The 21,250-nt window shown below is 42.9% G+C and overlaps 1 protein-coding gene across 2 annotated transcripts in view; it reads right to left on the bottom strand.

The window, feature by feature from the left end:
• Positions 1-214: 214 nt before the first annotated feature.
• The window catches only part of notch3 (notch receptor 3), a 27,672-nt gene continuing 6,636 nt past the window's right edge, over positions 215-21,250 (bottom strand). The window contains exons 3-33 of one of the 2 annotated variants that reach the window (XM_005749949.1): positions 16,956-17,098; positions 16,524-16,859; positions 15,815-15,937; positions 15,492-15,725; positions 15,256-15,411; positions 14,930-15,115; positions 13,694-13,807; positions 12,055-12,168; positions 10,883-11,116; positions 10,505-10,615; positions 10,223-10,415; positions 9,892-10,037; positions 9,433-9,666; positions 9,186-9,338; positions 8,830-9,058; positions 8,500-8,701; positions 8,236-8,392; positions 7,957-8,141; positions 7,719-7,851; positions 6,978-7,235; positions 6,758-6,870; positions 6,120-6,649; positions 5,711-6,025; positions 5,481-5,620; positions 5,174-5,396; positions 4,937-5,027; positions 4,645-4,813; positions 4,205-4,509; positions 3,929-4,076; positions 3,727-3,824; positions 215-3,624 (exon numbers count right to left, since the gene is read on the bottom strand). In XM_005749949.1, the coding sequence (XP_005750006.1) occupies positions 2,134-3,624; positions 3,727-3,824; positions 3,929-4,076; positions 4,205-4,509; positions 4,645-4,813; positions 4,937-5,027; positions 5,174-5,396; positions 5,481-5,620; positions 5,711-6,025; positions 6,120-6,649; positions 6,758-6,870; positions 6,978-7,235; positions 7,719-7,851; positions 7,957-8,141; positions 8,236-8,392; positions 8,500-8,701; positions 8,830-9,058; positions 9,186-9,338; positions 9,433-9,666; positions 9,892-10,037; positions 10,223-10,415; positions 10,505-10,615; positions 10,883-11,116; positions 12,055-12,168; positions 13,694-13,807; positions 14,930-15,115; positions 15,256-15,411; positions 15,492-15,725; positions 15,815-15,937; positions 16,524-16,859; positions 16,956-17,098 (7,264 nt within the window). In that variant the 3' untranslated portion in view covers positions 215-2,133. Of the gene's footprint in view, positions 3,625-3,726; positions 3,825-3,928; positions 4,077-4,204; positions 4,510-4,644; positions 4,814-4,936; positions 5,028-5,173; positions 5,397-5,480; positions 5,621-5,710; positions 6,026-6,119; positions 6,650-6,757; positions 6,871-6,977; positions 7,236-7,710; positions 7,852-7,956; positions 8,142-8,235; positions 8,393-8,499; positions 8,702-8,829; positions 9,059-9,185; positions 9,339-9,432; positions 9,667-9,891; positions 10,038-10,222; positions 10,416-10,504; positions 10,616-10,882; positions 11,117-12,054; positions 12,169-13,693; positions 13,808-14,929; positions 15,116-15,255; positions 15,412-15,491; positions 15,726-15,814; positions 15,938-16,523; positions 16,860-16,955; positions 17,099-21,250 lie in introns of those variants that run through there. The other variant, XM_013915113.1, reaches the window with a different exon arrangement.

Raw genomic sequence — 21,250 nt, 5'->3', positions numbered from 1 at the left:
TTGTATTTTGAGCAATCCTAGAGGTAAACATAATGTGGAAAATATGTTTGGGGTAATTCAGTAACAGTGCCATCACATAGTTTGTCTAGCATAGCAACTCGAACAGGAGGTATCCAAAACTTTAATGTAAAAAGAGTGGACATTTGTACATTAACATTAAATTTATGTTAACTGTTAACTAACGTGTAAAAAAAAAATCAGTCACAGCCTCAGCTTGAAATAATGCTAAATGAAGTACATTTTATTTTTGTCCTTTTAGTACACAACAATCATTTTAGAAACAATATTTCTCAAGCAATGATCTACCCAGAACAAACATATTTACAAACAGAACTTGAGAGATTGAAATGTACAAAACACTTAGTGCGGCCTGGTAGAGAAATTGTAAAACAAGTTATATATAAAAATAAACAAATAAACAGCCAAAAAACTGTTTTCATTGTAAGTAAGATGTGAACTGGACTGTGAACATGTTTCTCAGGTCTGGCAGAACAGTATCTGATTCTATAATGAACAGAATAAACAATAAATGAAAGATATAATAAGTCTATGACACACTAAAGTGGTGGCCAACTTATTTCTGTTCATGTTGTCACAAAATAAACATGCGAAACGTACTTTTGTAAAATTCTACTATTATTATCTGACTTTATGTTGAAATGCCCACAAAATGTTAAGGATGTCACAATGAAATAAAAGACTTGGTCAACTCTCGGTTAGCTAAATGACAGTGTCATCTCAGAATTTAGCAAAAAAGTTATAGTGAACAACACTACATGGTAGTGTTTTTTTCCTTGGGTCTATTTTAACATTCATCTTAAGATGCAACCACATAGCCCCTGGACTGATACTACTGTAGATGCAGGGGCACTATCCCACTGCATGCCATAAAACACCTCCCTGAGGAGTGACAGGGCATAAGCAGTTACAACCCAGTAGCCACGCCTTCATGCTGACCACTACATCACCGTAGACAAGGTGAGAGTGCCACCGAGATCTTAACTGCTGCAAATAGTCCATTTAGTCTGCTCAGGGACATCACAAGCTTAACAAATTCTGCTAGTCTGTGTTCTGTTCTGTGCTGGATCCCACTGAGTGGTGCAGAATCCAGACTCAATAAGACCAGCAACATGGAGGAATGTTTTGCAGGGAAGACTAAAAAAAATAGCAGCTGATACAAGCAAAGCTTAGCATATCTGAAATGGTGTTTAAAAAAATATACAGAATATAAAGCAAAGTAAAACATAACGGCAGTGAGCGGCTGATTTTATAGGCAAAACAGTTCTGTTTGAAACATATTTCTTTTAACGTGAATATAAACATGCCTTAAAACTGAAGCTATCAAGGTTGGCAGTACATATACTTCAGTGTCAGTAAGAAGCTACAAATGGAAGCATTAACTAAAACTTTAGTCTGTTGACCTCATTTTGAAAGGCGATAAAGAAAATTACCATGAATTAAATGCCACCCATATATTATAAATATCCATTTTAATCGTTTTGTACCGGACCCACACTTGCTCTATTGGGCTGGTCATTTGAAGTGCTTTAGAGACACTTATCTACATTCTTGTTCATAATACTAATATGGAAAACCACAAATCAGCTGAAGATATCACAATTGCAGGGCAATTTTTGAAATGTTTTTGTTTTTCATTTCAATCTGTTTTTAATCTTGGGGTGACACTTTATATGAGAAGCTAGGACAGAGAAAAAGAACTAAAAAGTAGTTTAGATAGATAAAGACAATAAATAAAATAAATGAATTCCCTTCAGCATTTCACTTTTCCTCTTATCTACTTTTAAATGTTTGTTAGTTTTTAGGAATGTCCCAAGTCTTTGAAATGAAAGACTTGGTTTTCTTCATATACTTTTTTTTATAATAAAAAACAAGTCCATCTGTGACAGAATTACTTCATTAAATTGTCTGCTGTTTTTTCAGACAACACACATATCCCTTTACTTTTTTTCTCTGCAAAATCGACCAGCAGACAATCCTCGTGATAAGCAGTCAATCCAAATCCAATGAAAATCTTGGAAACAGGCTGACACATAAAAACACAGACAGACCCCAAGAGCCAGTCCTCAAATTCTTTCACCCTTGGTCCATTTTCAAGCAGAGGCTATATGATCTTCATGCAAAAACTTGCATCTTGCCATTGGCCTCTGGAATTTGAGTAATTTGGGTCTGGGCAGGGACAGCAACTGCTGGGCTGGGTGTGGAATCCGACCAATCGGAGACGCAGTGAGGAGAAGGACTGGACCAGTGCTCAGGAGACTCTGGAGACGGTGTCAGGTAAGGGTGCTCACTGGGCAAATGAGGGTAATGCTTGGGTGTGGCATCCATTGTGGATGAATAGCTGTGCTGGGAGGGAGGGGTAGGGTAATCCTCCTTTCCTGCCATGCTACCACTAGGCTGGGAGGGGAGCGCCTGAGCTGGCTGAGCTGCTGATGTGGCTGCCTGGGGGACCTGAGCAGGAGGCTGTGGCTGGGAGGACTGCTGAGGCATCTGCTGCTGCTGGAAGAAGGCTGGTGGGGCCTGTGATGTCTGGGGTGTTGGTGGGGCGGAAGCCATGCTTTGCTGGTTGGTAATGTTGTGATTCATGAGCTGTTGCTGTGGTTGCTGCTGTTGCTGCTGCTGTTGCTCAGCAATCAAAGGCAGCTTTACGGGGCTTATAGTGGGTGTGGAGGTAACAGGTGTTGGCTGCAGCATGGGATTACGGTAGATCTGCTGTTGGTGCATCAGCATGCCCTGTTGCTGCATGGCTGGACTCTGGGGGTGCATGCCTGCCTGGCTGCTCTGCACAATATTCACTACCTGTTGACCACATTGGGATGAAGGGGGCATGCGATTGTGCCAATCAAAGGGCACGCTGACAGGACTGACCATGCCCATATTTAGCCCCATCTGGCTTGAATTCAGCACATAGCCATGGTTGATATCTGATGTCATAGAGACGCGTCCCTGCAAGGACATTCCTCCACTTCCTAGATCATTGAGTTGGGCTAGAGACACTGCAAAGGGGCCACCTCCCTCTAACATGCTGCCATGTACCATCGGGGTGTTTGGGACAGACACTGATGGGTGGAAAAGCCCTGGTGACTGCATGGCGACTGGAGACGTGGGGTTGGTGATGTAGCCAGCATTGCTAGCTCCCCCATGAGGTGAGTCCAGTGAGTCAACTGGGGACAGAGTAACTGAGCTCTCCAGTAAGGCACTCTGCATGTCCAGGGTTAGCTTCTTATTGCGGGCCTTCACTGACTCCTTCAGGCTAGCGGCATGCTGGCCTCCCAGGCTAGAACCTTTGGCCCCAGGCCGACGGTTTTTCTTACCCTGTGGGGTGTTCTTCAGATTAGGTAGAAAAGCGCTGGGAGGACACATAAGAGGAGACAAGGTGTGTCCCCCAGTGAGGTGGTGACCTGCTCCGCCATGGCCCTGGGGGCTCCTCACTGTGTTATATTCATCAAGAAGCTGTACAATGTCATGATGCATACGCTCTTGAGCAATGTCTCTTGGCAGCCTGTCCATATGGTCTGTGATTTCTCTGTTTGCAAAGTGAGCCAGCAACACCTTCACAGCATGACAGCTGCCCTCACGGGCTGCAAGAAACAGTGGGGTTTCCTCCTGAAAAAAGAAATAAAATTAACAGAGATTGTTAGATACAAACACGTATAAAGGTGCAGTTGTGAAAAAGTGTCTTAAAAACAATATAGAAGAATGACATACCTTAAGATCTTGCATATCTTTGTTTGCACCATTCTTGAGCAAGGCAATAGTGGCATCCACATTGTTGACGGCAGCAGCCCAGTGCAAGGCAGATTTACCTAAGACACAACAAACAATTCAAATTAAGAGAAATGATTTCAGTATAATGAATGCATTGGGAATGCATGCATTAGGACATGTGTGATAAATGGCACATACTTACCCAACTCATCAACTGCATTAACATCTGCATGGCACGTGATGAGCTCCTCTACCATGCCCTCTACTGCCAGCCGTGCAGCCAAGATTAGTGCTGTTGATCCGTCGTACATACGTGAGTCAAGATCCGTGGCTCGGTTTCTGATCAGAATCTAGAAGTGTGTGACAGATTACATTTTAAATTTTAATTTATAAACAATTGAAATGTGCAAGAAATGTGCTACAGTATTCCAATCACATTCCGATGTAGCATATCAAATAACCAGTATGTGTTGATTACCTGGAAGACACCCTGTGCATCTGCAGCTACAGCAGCATGTAGTGGGGTGCGTCCCGTGTTGTCCTGAGCATTGGCATCTGCTCCAGCATCCAGCAGCCTCTTGGCAGCATCAGCACGTGCGTAGCGAGCGGCCAGGTGAAGGGCTGTCTCACCAGTGCGGTCTGTTTGGGCTGCAAGGGATGCACCCTGGTAGATTAGGTCAGAGATGATGTTGGCAGAACACTCTTCATTCTCCTCCTCATCTGCTACCTCAGACTCTAAGCCACCTCCACAGAATGATGCCAGCATCAGAGGTGTAAAACCATCTGTTAGGAGATGAAAACAGGCGTGCGTGAGTTAATGTCTATTTGGTTGCTGAATTATACTGTAAGAGGAAAGTATAAAAGTTATTTGCAAATGACAGTTTCAATTTGAAAACTTTACTTGATATCACTACCAACCTGGGCCTCGGACATTAACATCCATGCAGTCACTTTCAAATTCTCCTTGGGGTGGAGTGAGGGGCATGGTGGGAGGCACACGGATATCTGCAGCTGCAAGGTGATGCTGTGTCCACTGTCTGCAGTCCACTGTATCTTCAGCGTCTGAAAGCATACTTGGCTCCTCAACCTGAAATTACAGGAAAAGATTAAAGAAAGAGACAGAAAACATTTTAAAACATACACACACAGACACACATACACACTCTTGTGCTTCTGTTTATGTAAACTGCAAAACACTTGCAAAACTGACCTTGAGCCTTTTTGGTTCTGGGCAGTCTGTATCTATCCACTGGTCACTATGATCTCCGAGGAGAGATTCTTCCACAGTTTTTGGCATGTGCCTGTTGGCAGATGAATAACAATGTAAATCCAAGAGGGGTAATATTTAATTAAAAAATGAAAGCACTTCAATTCAATTCAATTCAATTTTTATTATATACTCCCAAAATACAACAATACTTGCCTCAAGGCACTTATCATAACTTACTTCATTCCCAGAGCATCCTGGCCCACAGGTTCTCTGCGGTTTTTGTTGCTGCTGGGCTCCTTCTTGAGGAAGAAGCCTTCAGGGAACCACAGGGTGCTGTGCTCTCTTTTTCTGCGAGCAATTAGCATACCTATGATAAGGATGACTAAAAGAAAAACAGAAGCTATCCCCGCAACCATCAGATAGAAGGGTAATTCAACAATGGGGACATTGATTTTTTCACCTGTGGGGAGAAGGAAAGACATAATTACACATTTGTAACTTATTAGTTGTAGTTCATTTGTGCATAATAAGTATCCCTACTCACCACGGACTTCTTTAAGGGGGTAGGGGAACTGGAGCCCTTCTACTGCTGACAGAGCTCCAAGGTACTCTGCAGCACTGTCAGCTGTTAAGAAGCAGTCCTCCATGCATAAGCGGTTGTCTATTTCTACATAGACTTTCGAGCTACAGAAACAGCAGAGAAGCAAGAGTTTAGTGCAATATACAATCTACAGGAAAGGCTTAGGCTTTTATTTTACTGTATGCCTGACTGACCCAATGACTTCCAGCTCCCGCTTCATGCGTGCACTTTCGCGGGTGTAGGGTTGGATCATAGCTTTTCCATTGCTGTCTAGCCTGAAACGGACTGAAGTGCGTAGGATAGCACTTAATTTCTGCAGAAAAACTGTCCCGGTGCGAAGAAGCTCCTCTGGAGGCATTAGAACAACCAAAACCAAGACGTTCTCAGCAAGTCTTTCTGCAACTTTCGTTGCACAGTCCAGGCCATCCCAACCACACTCTTCTGTGTTGCAGCCCTGGTCACATTTTCCATCAGCATAGTGGTCGATGCAATAGGCTTCATATATTGGACTGGAGATGATATAAACAGAAGGTTAAGCACGTGAAATTTTCTCAGTTCTGTAAATACTGGCGAGTATCCTTTAAACTGAAAATTTAAACTCACTTGCAAACTTTCTCCTTAGTTTTGCAGTCAAAGTTGTCATACAGACAGTCAGCGTTGTTACAGGACTCGTCACACTGGCTATTGTTGAAGACACGCCAGCAGTGTGGGTCTCCACATTTATCCCAGGGCTTCATCGCTAGAGAGCAGTCACCGCCGTCCCAGTGACAAGGCAATGAATTACATTGTTTGTCACAAAAACCATCTGCAGCTTTGGCATCACAGTCTGCCAGAGGGCATGAGGGGACTGGAGGGACAGTGGTTCTGCCAAGGTGCTCACATCGTCTGCCCTTCCATCCACTGAGACACTGACAGTTGAAAAATGGGAAGCTGGTCTCTTCAGTGCATCGTCCTCCATTGCGGCAGGGCATGGTTGAGCACCCATCATTTCTGCGATGCTGACACTGGGGTCCACCATAACCTGGTAGACATGTGCAACGAGCCCCTCTTAGGGTAAGTGAACAGCTACCTCCGTTGTAGCAGGATAGCTCCCGACAGGACATGCTTCTTTCACAGTTAGGCCCTGCATAACCCTAAGAGAGACATAATTTTTGAAGGTTGATATATGAACCTTTAAATCAAGAATGCTGTAATTTAAAAACTAGGAGGCCAAATTACAAGCTTTTCATATTTACACTTACAAGTTGGCATGTGCAGGTGTATCCCTGAGAAGAGCTGCTAGTTATTGAACAGACTCCTCCATTCTGACAAGGCTGAGACTCACACACACTGAACCTGCTCTGACACCTCCGACCTAAAAAACAAGGTATAGTTAGTAAAGTTATACATTTGGTCAACAACAACAACAAAAAAGCACGATGAAGGTTCATGGAGAATGGGAATTGTTCGTAGGTGTCTAACCTGTGAAGCCGGGCTTGCAGACACATTGGTAGTCATTGGGCAACTGTATGCAATCAAGACTGTTGGAAGGAATGCAGGGTTGAGAGAGACACTCATTTATGTCTCCTTCACATCTTTCTCCTGTGAAACCAGGGGGACAGTTGCAGCGATATCCACCTACTCTGTCCACACAGGTGCCATTGTTTAGGCACTTAGGAGGCGCATTGCGTAGCCTTGGGTGTGGAGCACAGTCATCTTCGTTGATCTCACAGAGAACACCTTTAAAAGGACAGGGTAATTATAAACTCTTCGTATACATGAGATATTTATTTTGTTGTTTTTAAAATAAACTGCAAACACCGGCGAGCATTATTTGAAGTGGGTTTAATAACATATTGCAATATGGAGAAACACGTTCCAGTCAAACACCTAAGCAGATGGGCGTGGTTCGCTCATGTCTTATATGACTTGACCAAACTCATGTGAGTCTATACCTTCAGCTCAGCTCATCCTTGAAAACCTTCCCCCTAACATGGAAACTACGACTTTACATGCAGCGCCTGGATGCCTTCTACTCTACAATAGGCCCTCTGTGAAGGTGCAATAAACATGAGGCCCACTTGTGATAACATTCTACATGCATACAACTAAGTGAGAAAGTGATATTGCTATTACCAAAGTGATCCATACATAAGAAAAGAAATCTGCCACCAAAGTATTCACTAGTAAGCATAGGGTTTTGTTTTACATGTGCTTACATACCCAGGGTGCCAGGGGGACAGGAGCAGATATAGTGTCCCACCAAATCAATGCAAGTGCCTCCATTCTGGCAGGGATGAGACTGGCACTCGTTGATTTCTATCTCGCAGTCCTTTCCGGTATAACCTGGCATACACTGTAATGACACAACAATTACTGTTTGAAAGCAAAAAAGAAACCCACACTGTTTTGAAATCTGACAATTAAAAGGAAAAGAACATGTTGAAACAAAGAAACTTACATCACACTGGTATCCTCCCACATATCCCCTGCAGGTGGCGCCATTGCGGCAAGGTTTGTCTTCACAATGATCCACTTGATTTTCGCAATAGCTTCCAGTGTAGTCATTAGGACATTTGCAATAGTGAGTATTCCCGGTATTAACACAGTGACCACCATGGTGGCATAGTTCATCCGTCTGGAGCCCTAATAACATAGATTTGTGAGCAAAGTTTACATCAGTAACTTAGTCACAAACGCAGACAGAGGTTACATCAAATTGTACCCAACATTAAAATACCTCTTTGGCGGGCAGCAGCTTCACAGGAGACTCTAGGGATGTCACAGTAACGGCCAGACCAGCCATCAGTACATTCACAGATGAATGAGGCATCCTTTTGACGGCAGCGTCCTCCATTATGACATGGAGATGCGCGCCTGCACCAATCAACTGGCGTCTATGTAAGGAAGAGAGCGACTGAATTTAGAATTTATTTGTTTTATTTGTGTATGACGATTAAAGTCCTAAACGTGAAATTTCAGGGGTGCATTTAAATATTTGTACCTGACAACGGTTGCCAGTATAGCCCTTGGGGCAAGAGCAACGGAATGACTCCAGGGCATCCTGACAAATGCCTCCATTGAGGCAGGGCTGGGAGTCACACTCATTGACTTCATACTGGCAGTGGGACCCGGTGAAGCCAGAGCGACATGTACAGGAATATCCATTGATTTTATCTGTGCATGTCCCCCCATTGAAGCAAGAGCTGTGGACATGTGTGAAAATGTAAGCTTGTACTTCATTTTACCTAAAAATTAATTTTATATTCACTTTATGTTGTATTGTATAGCTAGATTATTTTTTTGAGTACATGATATAGCTCCAGATACACACCTTTCAGTACAATCAGGGATGTTTGTTTCGCAGTGGATGCCAGTAAACCCAGGCATACAGGTACAGGTGTAGGAGTTAACATAATCTGTGCAAGTGCCTCCATTTTTGCAAGGGGAACTTTGGCATTCATTGATCTCTACAGAACAATGAGACCCTGTAAAGCCTGGCAGACAGCTACAGTGGAAGAAGTTCACACCATCTGTACAGGAACCTCCACTTAGGCAGGGATCTAAAAGCAAAAGAGAAGAAAACAGCTTTGGGCAAATACAGTACCTGCACATGAATTTGGCATTTTATTTATTAGTAACAGTCATTTAATAATTATATGATAACTGTAAGTGTAAACAGCAACTCACTAGGTGAACAGTCATTGATGTCTGTTTCGCAGGTTAGCCCAGTATATCCTGCTCTGCAAGAGCACACAAACCCTCCGAGCGTGTTAGCGCAAGTCCCACGGTTTTTGCAGGGGTTTGAGATACATTCATTCACATCTCTGTTACACAGCTGACCTGTAAAGGAAGCGTTTCACAAGATATAGCTGTAAGCTTCCAATTAGACTATCTATGCTAAGCACTGAGATGACTGAATACAAAATTTGCGAACCTTGCCACCCTGGTGGGCATTTGCATTGATAACTCATGTAATCTGGTGTGTGGATGCAGGCAGCATGATTGGCACAGGGATTAGGAGAGCAAGGAGTAAGGACTTCAGCACAAGTGGGTCCACTGTAAGGAAGCTCACACAGGCAAGTGAAACTTGCCACGCCATCTACACAAGTGCCCTTGTTCAGACAGGGACTGGACTCACATTCATTGATGTTCACCTGGCAGAGGTTACCTGTCAAAGGACAAAGGAGACGAATATATGTATGGATTAGCATATTTTTATGTACCACTAGGGGGAGGTAGACAATTGCCATAGCCTAAGATGAAAATTCATGGAGGACATCAGATATGTTTAGCTATTTCTTCTCTGCTGCATGTGCTATACGTGTGTATTCTGCTCGTTCTACTGAACATTTTAAGGTTGATGGTGTGTTTGGCTACTTTGATGCCCTCTCACCTCTGAAGCCTTGGCGACACTTGCAGGTGAAACCATTGAGTTGATCAATGCATGTGCCAGCATTCTGGCAGGGACTTGGCAGACAGTCGTTCCTGTCCAGGTCACAGTTCTTTCCCACCCATCCCGGCTCACAGTCACAGCGGTAACTGGAAATACCAGAGAACAGTTAATAAGCCAAAAATGTTCAGTTTGTAAGAATGAAATAACATTGACCTGATGTATAAGTTATAGGATTAACCACAGTCTTGGATGGAGCCCATTTCAAGATTATGTTTCCTATGTGCCCATCTGAATCACTTTAAAGTTTAAAAAAGCTGTTAAATGTATATACCCATTAATGTCGTCCCTGCACGAGCCATGGATGCATGGGCCACTGCCACACTCATCCACCTGAGAGTAGCAGTAAGGAGGCTTAAAGCCATCAGGACACAGGCAGTGAAACCCATTCTCTTCATCTATACATTTTCCTCCATTCCTGCAGGGGCTAGATGCACACTCATCTATTTCCACATTACATTTGGGACCTGCAAGAGAAATGTTATACATAATTAGAGTTCTTTGTCAACATTTTCAGTGAGGATTTATTCACACTGTTATTTTCATAAGACCTTACCAGTGAAGCCAGGTTTGCAAACACAGTCATAGCGATTAATGCCATCTTTGCAGATGCCATAGTCACATGGGTTGCTGGCACAGTCATCAAAGTTTATCTCGCAGTTTGTACCTGGGTGCAAAAAGAACTTTTATATTAAGACTGTAGACATTTTAACAATTTTAACAATGCAGAAAATCTTTCATTACATTTCAGAACAAAATTCTATATACATTCTTTATAATAAAGTATACTAAAGAGTCTAATTCTATAGCATTTTATATATTGTCACAGCATTATTGTTATGTTGAAGAGCAACGGCATTAATAAAGGGAATAAATCAATGGCTTGAGTTAACAAAGTACAAGTACATGATACGTTGTGGGATTTTTCTCTTACCCGAGGTTCCATGTTGGCACTGGCAGATGTACTTGTTGACCTGGTCCATACACTTGCCCCCATTCTGACAAGGGTTGCTGTGGCACTCATTTAATTGATTCTCACAGCGATACCCTGTGTAACCAGGTTCACAGTTACAGGTGTAGCTGGCAATGCCATCAATGCAGGTACCATGGTGACATGGGTCGGGCTGACAGTTGTTGATGTTACTTTCACAAAGTATGCCCTCATAACCTATAGAGGGGAAAAAATTCATTAAGAATAAATTAATATTCTGAATTAAAAAGTACATTAAGAATTAAGAATAAGAAGTGCTTTTATATATATACATATATATGTGTGTGTGTGTGTCTGTGTGCGAATGTTAAATGTTCCTCTTTCTCTTTAGCATAACAGCGTTTTGTTTAACTTTCTCTCTCTTTTTTCCATGTTTTGTATGCTTGCTTTTTCATAAAAGCTTCTACAGTTGGGCTTTTGACCACTGTGGTTTCCATATCAACGGTGTCTGTGTAACAGACAAGAAACTTGGTGTGTGTGGTATGTGTTTAGAGCAATGCTGAGATGGGCAAAGGACTAAAGAAGGGCCCTACACAGGCCTCCCAGTCTTGCTATTGTTCTCAGAGTTGGAGGGAACAATAGACTGCACCACGTCAAACAGGGCCACTTCACTCAACAGAAGGGGCCCAAAAACACAAGGAACACCAAGCAGCTGGCCACTGAAACAATGACCGTGCTCCTCAGTAAGCACAGGTCCAAACAAACATATTAAATATCAACATATAGCTACAGTCAAGCTTTACATACAGACTTTGAGAGAAGCTTTACACGTTGAATGCTTTTGTAACACAAACATAACTAAATGTTAAAGAATTAAAGTTAAAAATGCAGCATAAGGTGTTGTAAGGGGGTTTAAAGATGAACAGATGTCAGGGTAATGACCAAGCCTCTTTTCTTGGCAACTGCTGGTCCTCAGTGACCCCATGGTCCTGAGAGCCGACGAGGGAAAGAGGGGGATTAGGGGCCTCAAGTCAGTCTGTTTCATCAGCAGACACCCAGAGAAACTCCCCATAACACAGAATGCTTAACAAAGGCCTGAACAACTGGTTAAGGCTCATCTGCTATTTTGTCTTTGGCTCTTCTGCTTAACAATTGTTAAGTAATGAAGCGCTTACCTTCAGCACAGCGGCACTCAAACCCATTGGGCCGATCGTAGCATTTTGCTCCATTCTGACAAGGCGTGCTGGCGCACTCGTCTATGTCTATTTGACACATGGTACCCGTAAACCCTGGGACATGCAAACACAGAGGTTAAAGGTCAGAGAGAAGGTCCAGCGAAAGGGTCCATGCTAAGGTCAGAGGGCAGATCTTCTCTCCGAAGAAGGGCGGAGGTCTTTGACTGGCTAAGGTAGGGTCTGAGACCTCGACTGGTTAAAGACAAACTATCTCTGCACTTGGACCAGGTTAGAGCTGACAGAATGCAATAGAAAGCCTGTGACCTTGAAGATTTTTCAGAGGAGAGACTCATAATCAAATGATACATCAATATATTATTATCAAATGGTATGGAATATCAGGACATGGACAAGCAACGTATCCATCTTCAGCTCAACTAAATTTTGTCACATTTTGTGCATGAAAATGCTTATATATACACTGAAAGATTATGAACTGCAGCGCATATAATTAATATTAACAGTTGACAGAGGTTCAAAAACAACAAGAACAACAGCAACAACAACGACAATAACAACAACAACAACAACAACAATAATAATAATAATAATAATAATAATAATAATAATAATAACAACAACTAGCTTGAATAGTCTGAGAAACTGGGCAGGCTTGAAATCACTGGGCACAGTGCCCAGACAGGGGTGAATTGGTGCATTGGTAACACACTGCTCAGTTGATTAACAGTGTCAGGACGGTCTGTGTGTTGATGCTTAGCCTGGTAAAGGGGGTGCTGGAGGAGGCGGTGGGATTGTTTTTTCTTTTAGGGGAGCCCCCCCCCAGCCCCCTCCGCCCTTCACTGCCTGCATCAGCTCCGCCAGCTCAATAGCTAGATGGGGGGCGGAGGGGGGACGTCTGTCCCAGATGTAAATTGCGAACCTGGAAAAGAATCTCATTAGTGGGACTGCTGTCCCCCGCCTCCCCCCACCACCACCATGAGGGCAAGATGAGGGAGGCTGCTGTCCCTTCTACATTCCATAGAGGAGGGAAGGGTCACAATGGTGCCTTTGTTCAGGCAAGGGGATAGGCAGACTTTTGGGCCTGGCTTTTTATATGAGTGCTGGCTCTAAATACCAGCAGGCAAAAGTAGTGAGGCTGACCCTCCCTCCACTAGTCCTGGGGACATTTAAACTTTGGCTTCCTGCTTTTACTAATGCTGTCAGTGTATTGCAGGTGTTAACCAACATATTCTCACTCCCAAGCCTTTATCACTGTTCTCTGCAAAGCACGGTAGTGCTCCAGAAATATCAGCTTGCCAAATAAGAAGTAAATTAAAGTGAAAAATATAGATATCAAAAATACAATTTTAGCATTAGAAAGCTGGAAATGAGTCAGTGGTGTAATTCATAGGACTTTGGCCCAAAATACAATAGTTTGCAATCAGACTTTTAAGTTTTTAGTATCCAGATGCTTTTTGGCTTAACTACTTGAGTTGTTTTTGCATATGATAATAGGTCAAAAAAATTAATCACATGGTAAAAGATTATTACTTGTTAAAGGTATTTAATATTTTCAAATCTGTCCTCCAGTTTGTTAGTTGCCATTGTGTCTGAAAAAAAGCAATTCAAAAAATTTTACCTGGCTGGCATGTGCACGTGAAGCCATTGACCATATCCCGACATATCCCATCATTCACGCATGGGTTACTCTCGCAGTCATCCACATCAGTCTCGCAGTATGTGCCCACGTAGCCTGGAAGACAGAAGTGTTCTTCTTTTTAGAACTTTTTTATTGCTTTTAAACCTGTTTCTCACTTTGGAGTACGGGTATGTCAGTTCAAGCCAACATGGTGCGTACACAATTCTGTGTATTGTGTAGGAACCTTTTTACTTGTGATCGTTTTACACTTGCTTTTGCTAAACCACGGCATCCAATTCCACTGAACTGAAATCGCCACGCACTACTGTCCATAGAGCTTTGCTCCTCCTTGGCTCAGTGTCCCATTCAGCAGATGCATGTTATGCTTTTTACTTTAGGTCCTTCATTGAGGTGAAACAGAATGTGAGTCAGAGTCTTGCTCCTGTGGTGAGGCTAGCGTGGAATCAGAAATAATCAGTAGCACCACATGAGCTTTGCCAGGCTGACTGATGATGAGGAGGGTGAGGAGGAAGGCCCTGTCTCTGGAGGGGGGAGGGGGACAGGCTCTGGGAAAGAGCCTCTTTCCCTCTCTGTGTATATGAGGGGTGCAAAGTGGAGCACAGAGGGGCCCTATTGTTCCACTCCATTCCCACCACTCTACCACTCATTAGTATTCACAGCACACTCCTCCCCCTAACTGCTCGCCCTCTCTCACATCCAGTCCTATAGACCCAACTCCCGGCTCTAATTTGTATAGCTCCCAAAACCCCAGCATGCATGTAGAACTGTGCATGAGAGTTTCACTGTGTTTTTTGTCCCAGAGTGTCAAAACTATCACTCAGTCCAAACCAATACTCCATCTGGTGGTACAGTGCACTGAGGATGGAGAGGTGCCTCCATATAGCCAGTATTTAGGGAAATACATTACATAACCTTCTACACTGGCAGTATGGTGGCATTATATATTGTGTTTCTTTCGAAGTACAAGTTTTCAAAAGTATCTTTTGGTCAAAAGTGATTCTCTTGGATGATAAATCTGTGTTGTACCAGAGTTTGAGTTTTAAAAAGCTGTTTTTAAAGTATATTTAAAAAAAAATTAAGCTCACGTAAAACCTGAGAGCAGGATGTAAAATTGCAACAATAATTTATGTAAGCATAGTTAGTTTATTAAAAATAAAAAAAGAAGTGATATTTCTCTTTATCATAATGGAGTGGCCATACAAAATGTCTTTGTACCTGGCATGCAGATGCAGGTGAACTCTCCAATCCGGTCAAGACAAGTGGCATCATTCTGGCAGGGCATGGACAAGCATTCATTGATGTCAATCTCACAACGTGGGCCGGCATATCCCCGGCCACATTGACACTGGAAAGACCCCTCTGTGTTCACACATTTTCCAAAATGCTCACATGGGTTTGCACCTGTTGGTAGAAGGCAAAGGATTAGAATATGGAACACATTCAGAAGAAAAATAGATACAACAACACAGCATACACAGCATATAACAACAGGACCTGGATTTGGCAAGAAAAAAAACAAGCCAAAAAAAAAGCAGACTTGCCAATTGAGCATTCATCCATGTCCTGGTTGCAGGCACCCCCTACAAAGCCAGCAGGACAGGTACAAATGGCACGGCCATTAAGAGGGTTGGTGTCACACACTGCTCCCTCATTGCAAGGGTTGCTTACACATGCATCATCAAGGTGGCATAGCAAACCTGTGGATAAAACACATATATCAACAATTTATCATAAAGGATTAAAAGGGCCAAATAGGCAGATAGAAAAACCCACTTACCTGTCTTTCCAACTGGGCACTCGCAGAAAAAGGATGCTACACGGTCATGACAAGTGGCGCCATTGAAGCAAACAGCTATTGCACAGTCATCAATGTTCTCACTGCAGTCATCTCCAGTCCAGCCATTGACGCAGACACAAGTATGGCCACCAATGGTGTTGAAGCAAGTACCCCCATTATGGCATGCATTGGGTTGCATTTGACACTCATTTACATCCTCAGCGCAGTATTGTCCTAGTGGGTAGGTGAAATATGGGTTTGAACATATTTTCTATGTACATGACATGTATACCTGTATTTAAAGTTAATTTGAAGAGCTATACCTGTCCATTCTGGTGGACACTGGCAGTTGTATGTATTAACTCCATCTACACATATTCCTCCATTCATGCACTTGTGACCTGGGCAGTCATCCACATTGTTCTCACAGTTGTGTCCTTCAAAACCTGAGACAAATTTAAAGACAAAAGCCTTATAGCACGCAGATACAGTAGCAAACACATCCATTTTGCAGACACTAACATTTCTGCTCATAATCTTAAATCATGTTTTGTATAACAACCCAAGGTGAGAAGCAAGGTGAACAGTAAAAGGGTTCAATGGGTGTTTAATTGTTTACATGTTCCCACATAATGTCAGCAACAGCACTGACTCTTGCCTGCTTCAGAGGTCAACACCCCCCTCTGTGTTTGCTTGTTTTATAATCTCTCACAGTTTCAATGACTTCCTCTCTGGCAAAAGACATTTCCTGTCAGCTCCCAGTGGGAAACCAGAAGCCCCATAAAATAAATTCCTTCTGTTGTGACAAGAGCAGAGAAGGTTGCAGGCCGCCTGCCTCCAGCTCTCCCACCAATCCATCCACCATTAGAAGCTATTAAGAGCAGACAGGAAGCTGACATAAGACAGAGGATATAAAACACCAGCAGCAGCATTAACAGCTACGTCATCAGGCTGGGAAAATCTGATGCCCGTAGCAGTGGAGCGACCGTGTGTTTGTGTGTGTTCTACTGCTCTGCTAAAGAGAAATTGTACCTGGTAGGCAAGCACACTCATAGGAATGATCGCTGGTCTGTCGACATGTGCCCCCATTAAGGCACTGAGATGGTGCACAGGGCAAGGTGGACACCTCACATGTGCGCCCGCTGTAGCCTGGCTGGCACTGACAGCGGAAGGACCCATGGATGTTTATGCAGGTTCCACCATTGAGGCAAACACCAGGCTTGCGGCACTCGTCAATGTCATTGCGGCAGTTCTTTCCTTGGAAGCCAGGCGGACAGGAACAGTTATAATGGTTATTCCAATTGACACATCGGGCTCCGTTGGCGCAGGGACTTGTCGCACAAGCATCAATGAGGGAGCAGTCTTGGCCTGGGAATCAAATAGTGAACAGAAATCAATTTGATACTTTGAATTTACTTAATAAGATCTGACGTTTCCAGTACATATGCATTCTTTTAGACATACCTCTGAACCCTCTCTGGCACACACAAGTGTACTGTGTGACACCATTGAGCACCTCGCTCTTGCATGCTGCTCCATTCTGACATTGTGATCGAAGACATGGATCCAGGTGTTGACAGAGAGGACCAATGAATCCGGGACGACATCTAAAAACACACATATAAGGATTGTTTTAGGATATTTTTTCTCATAATATATAGCACACATATTAGTAGAGCCACAAAAAAGAAAAGAAATACAATGAAAAGACAGAGTTAGGCCATGTGTGTTATTGACTTTATTAGTCGCACACTGCTATTTTCAGTTGGAAAACCTAATTTTCTCAGTGTCAGCTAACATTCTCCAGTTTTTCCACACCCCAGTTCTTATTTCTGTTCCCATATATGAAAAAGAACACACCCAGAAACAGTTTGGAAATTTAACGATTGCCAACAAATACTAACATGAGGAAAAACAAGGGTTGCACACAGTGCTCTTTAACAGGATAGGAGAAACAGCTGTGGTGTTTAAATTAAACAACTAACTGTCCTCTTGGTGGCTGTATTCTAAAACATGTGGTGATATCAGTTTATTCAAAACATTCATTTATTTTTTGGGTTCCATTACTTTTCATTCTGCAACTACCCTGAAGACTGGAGTCTGAGGGGTGACCTATAATTGCCTTGTCTCTATTCAAGCTGTGTAGACATTGTTTGAGCTTGACCTAAACATGCAGTACAAAGAAGCTGAGATAAATATAAAAACAGGGTTTCCAGTTGCTCTCTATGAAGCTCCTATGGGAGTTCAGGCAAGGTTTGGAGTGCTGGTAACACTACACCCACAGTGAAGCCCTTGACTGAGGACAGGAACCCTCTTCAAAGAGGCTGATGCTTATGGCTGTGAGGTGACAGCTGGGTTCTGGCCCACCCTTGGGCACTGTCATCTCTTTCAATGGAGAGAAACCCTGGGCAGGATCAAAAATGGGTTTTCATCTGTTCTCACTTACAGGATAATGCATTTTTTCATTCTTACTTTTGTATGTGCAGTCCCACTCTAAGAAAAAAGACAAAAAAGCATAAAATGCTCTCACTCCTGGCTAGGAGGCTGAGGCTGCTTTAAATTAGGCGGCAGGGAAACCGATCCAGATCTTGATTTTCTATGAAAAGGATGCTTTGTTTCTGGCTGGTCTAGATTGGTGGAACAATAGAAAACTTAAGGTTTCTCGGTTTTGTTTAATTTTTTTTTCTCCAGCTTTCAAAAGCAATTTAAATTGTGAACTATACATGAAAGCACACTAGACTACCCACAAGAGTGTAAAAATATATTTTTAAAGTGATTGTTTGGTGCTATGTTGAATTTAATTGTTAGAAAGAGAATATAGGGAACTGACATCTTCCAACAGAACATGAGACTTCATTGGAAAGTTAAACTGAAGCCATTTGAATGCCTATGTTGAGAGACAGATTTTGCGCATTTACTACAGCTACTTTTCCTTCTCCTAAACCCCTCCTCCTCTCATGAGGCTGAGAGGTCAGATGTTAGAGGGTTCCCTGTTTGATTGTGATGATAATGTCACTCAGGCTACAGAGTGTGAGGAGGGGATGCTCCACAGGAGAGACTGTCTTTTGAAGGTGCAATTGGTAGAGAGGGAGATCAAGAGGAAACAAGAGTAGTCTGGTCCATCAAGAATGTCATGTCATATTTCCTGTAATCCCTGGTCCTTTGCTCTGAAAACACAGTACTCACTCGTAATGCACTATTCTTGTTGCCATAGTAACCTCACAGATGAACAAGCAAGCTTGACACCCAACCAATCACCCCTACCCCCCAACCATGGTTCCCATGGCTATTTGTCATGGCTTGGCTGGGTTTATTTAGAGGCAAATTAACTATGTCTGGAATCTAGGGTGTCACTAAAAATGAAACACAAATGTGGAACAAAGCGGTCTTTGAAAGGACTGATGAACAAAATTGCTTTAAGAGCTGAAAGATACAACGCAGACTGACAGTCAAATTCTTCTGGAGCCATATTTGACTGCTGATGAAAACCAAAAAGCTAGAAACTTAGCAGGCGTTGTTCTCCAAAGACCATCATGACTCTATGTGGAAAGAAATCAACAACTCACTCCAGGAAGTAATGTGTCCCCAAGTGTATGTTGATATACAGATTAAAATATTTATTTGGAATTAATGTGTTTTCATCTATTAACATACAGGTATACAAGTGTATCTGTGGGTGGGCTTATAAAAGTGACGATAGTAATAACGCCTGATTAATTATTTGTCCTCCCTTTCAAATGTGCAATGAAGTAAGCAGCCAAAACACACATTCTTTTGTCTAGACCTGACTCCTTGCCAACATGCTACTCCCATAACACACAAATCAGAATGCTATCAGCGTAGACTGTGAGAGACATGCAACTTTTGTCCTGGTTCACACTTCATACCACTGTGAAAAGTCTGCTTATCAGGCTCTTTATAACCTTATGGATTTCACTGCCCATGGGAACAGAAGGGCAGGATCTGTGCCTTTGCGTGAGCCCAACTTTAATTGTGGCGGATGTGAAAGGCAGGTGCAGTTTGCTGTTGTGCAATGGGCCCCTGAGTCATACTTAGTGAGTGTCAACATCTGACCTTGGAGGAAGAGCGTACAGCAGATGAGGAAGAGGTCTCTGGGTGCAACAGAGAGACGGGCAGAATGAGTAATCTCTCCTTGTCAGCACATATGAAGGTTTTTGCCAGCTGCAGTACTGACACCATGCATCTGTCCACATCTGTCAGAGTACCTCTAGTTGTCTAGCATTTAGCTCCGGTGCCAGACTTTAAGCCAAAACCATTGAGCTTCTTTGCCCATGGGACAAACTTTGTAACCAACACACACACAGTCACAAACACAAGGCATTTTAAATATCTCAGAAGGTATGCTCAACCTTAACAAATACATGCATTAACAGTTCTGCCTAACAAACACTGTTATGTGGAGGCATCACTGCAACAAAGCAAACACATGCAACAATCACTACACACCCAAACACAAAGAAAAAACAACTTACAAACAGCCTCAGGCTCTGAGGAGCGGTTGTATCATGAATGCATAAAAGAGAAGATCCACTGAGGAAATTATATAAGAAGGAAAAGAGAAATAGCAACCTTGTCAAAGGTTTAATTGAGAGCTTCAAATACAAATGATTATTAAACATCCAAAAACAAAATGGGATTCAGTCAGTGTGCTTTGATTGCAGAGTTGTTCTGTATCAAGTAACGTGATATCAAGACTAAAACCATTGGATTTATGTAAGTTCTGTCACTTGTTACTTGTGTAACACAATGCCAGTTTTCCTGGTTTCTGGGTCACTGAAGAAGGGTAACCTGAGCTCATCCTCTTCTACACAATAGCGGCAACTCAGCCAGAGGTCAAAGGGCGGCTCACCTGTGAACAAAGAGGCTGTAATCTCTGACACGGTTCGTACACACAGTCATGCTCCACAAAACAACAACTATAAAGGATTCTTCTTATCTTAGGGGGCATTTTCTAAGACAAATGGAAAGGAAGAGAAACAACTGAACTATCATGTTTTGACTTGGGACAACTTTTCAAATTCTCTGTTGCCTGAAAAAAGCTAGTCTTACGTTTTTTAACGCTTGAAGTTGGTATGACATCATATAATGAATCTATTGGAAAAGTCTTAAAACATTTCCTAATACAACTACCTCATACCCTTCCCCCTCTTTCCACAAGCAAGCAGGACCAGCTCTTCTCTTTTATGAAGAGTCCACACTGACACCACACTGCCAACAGGAGCCCATCTCCACACCCCCTCCTTCCAGCAACCTCCTCTGCTCTGCTCTCTCCAGCTTGGCTCTCCTTTTCAGCAGAGAGCCAGATTGGGGGTTGGGGAATGTTTTGTGGTCCAAATAAAAGAGCTAAAGTAGTCAGAACTTCTTTGAATGAAAGTGTTGGGGGGTGGGGGAAGATGGTAGGGGTAGGAGGGAGTGGGGGGCAGTGACCCAAACAGCTAGTCTTTCAGGCCTGGGCTGTAGCCTGGCAACAGTAACCCATAGTGAGACGGAGCTAGAGTGGGAAAAAAGGGGGGTGATGGGAGACAGGGTTTCATAAGGACAGTTGGGGCACTTCAGAAGACTGATCCTCCTACATATGCAGGTAGCTCTGAGCGCTGTGCTAAACCAATTCAGACTCATAATTAAGTACAATCATGTCCAAAAGGATGACTGTTTCACAGTCTAAAGGCCAAGGTTTGTTTCAACAATTGTTCCTAGAGACACAATGAAAGCATTGAACAGTCTAGAAGCTTTCCACA

Source organism: Pundamilia nyererei, unplaced genomic scaffold (genome assembly GCF_000239375.1).
Source record: "Pundamilia nyererei isolate P.nyererei 1_Seehausen unplaced genomic scaffold, PunNye1.0 scaffold00258, whole genome shotgun sequence".
In the NCBI taxonomy this organism is placed as follows: Eukaryota; Metazoa; Chordata; class Actinopteri; order Cichliformes; family Cichlidae; genus Pundamilia; species Pundamilia nyererei.
Note: the sequence above shows the minus strand (reverse complement) of the source record. Positions and strands in the feature narration are given on the sequence as shown.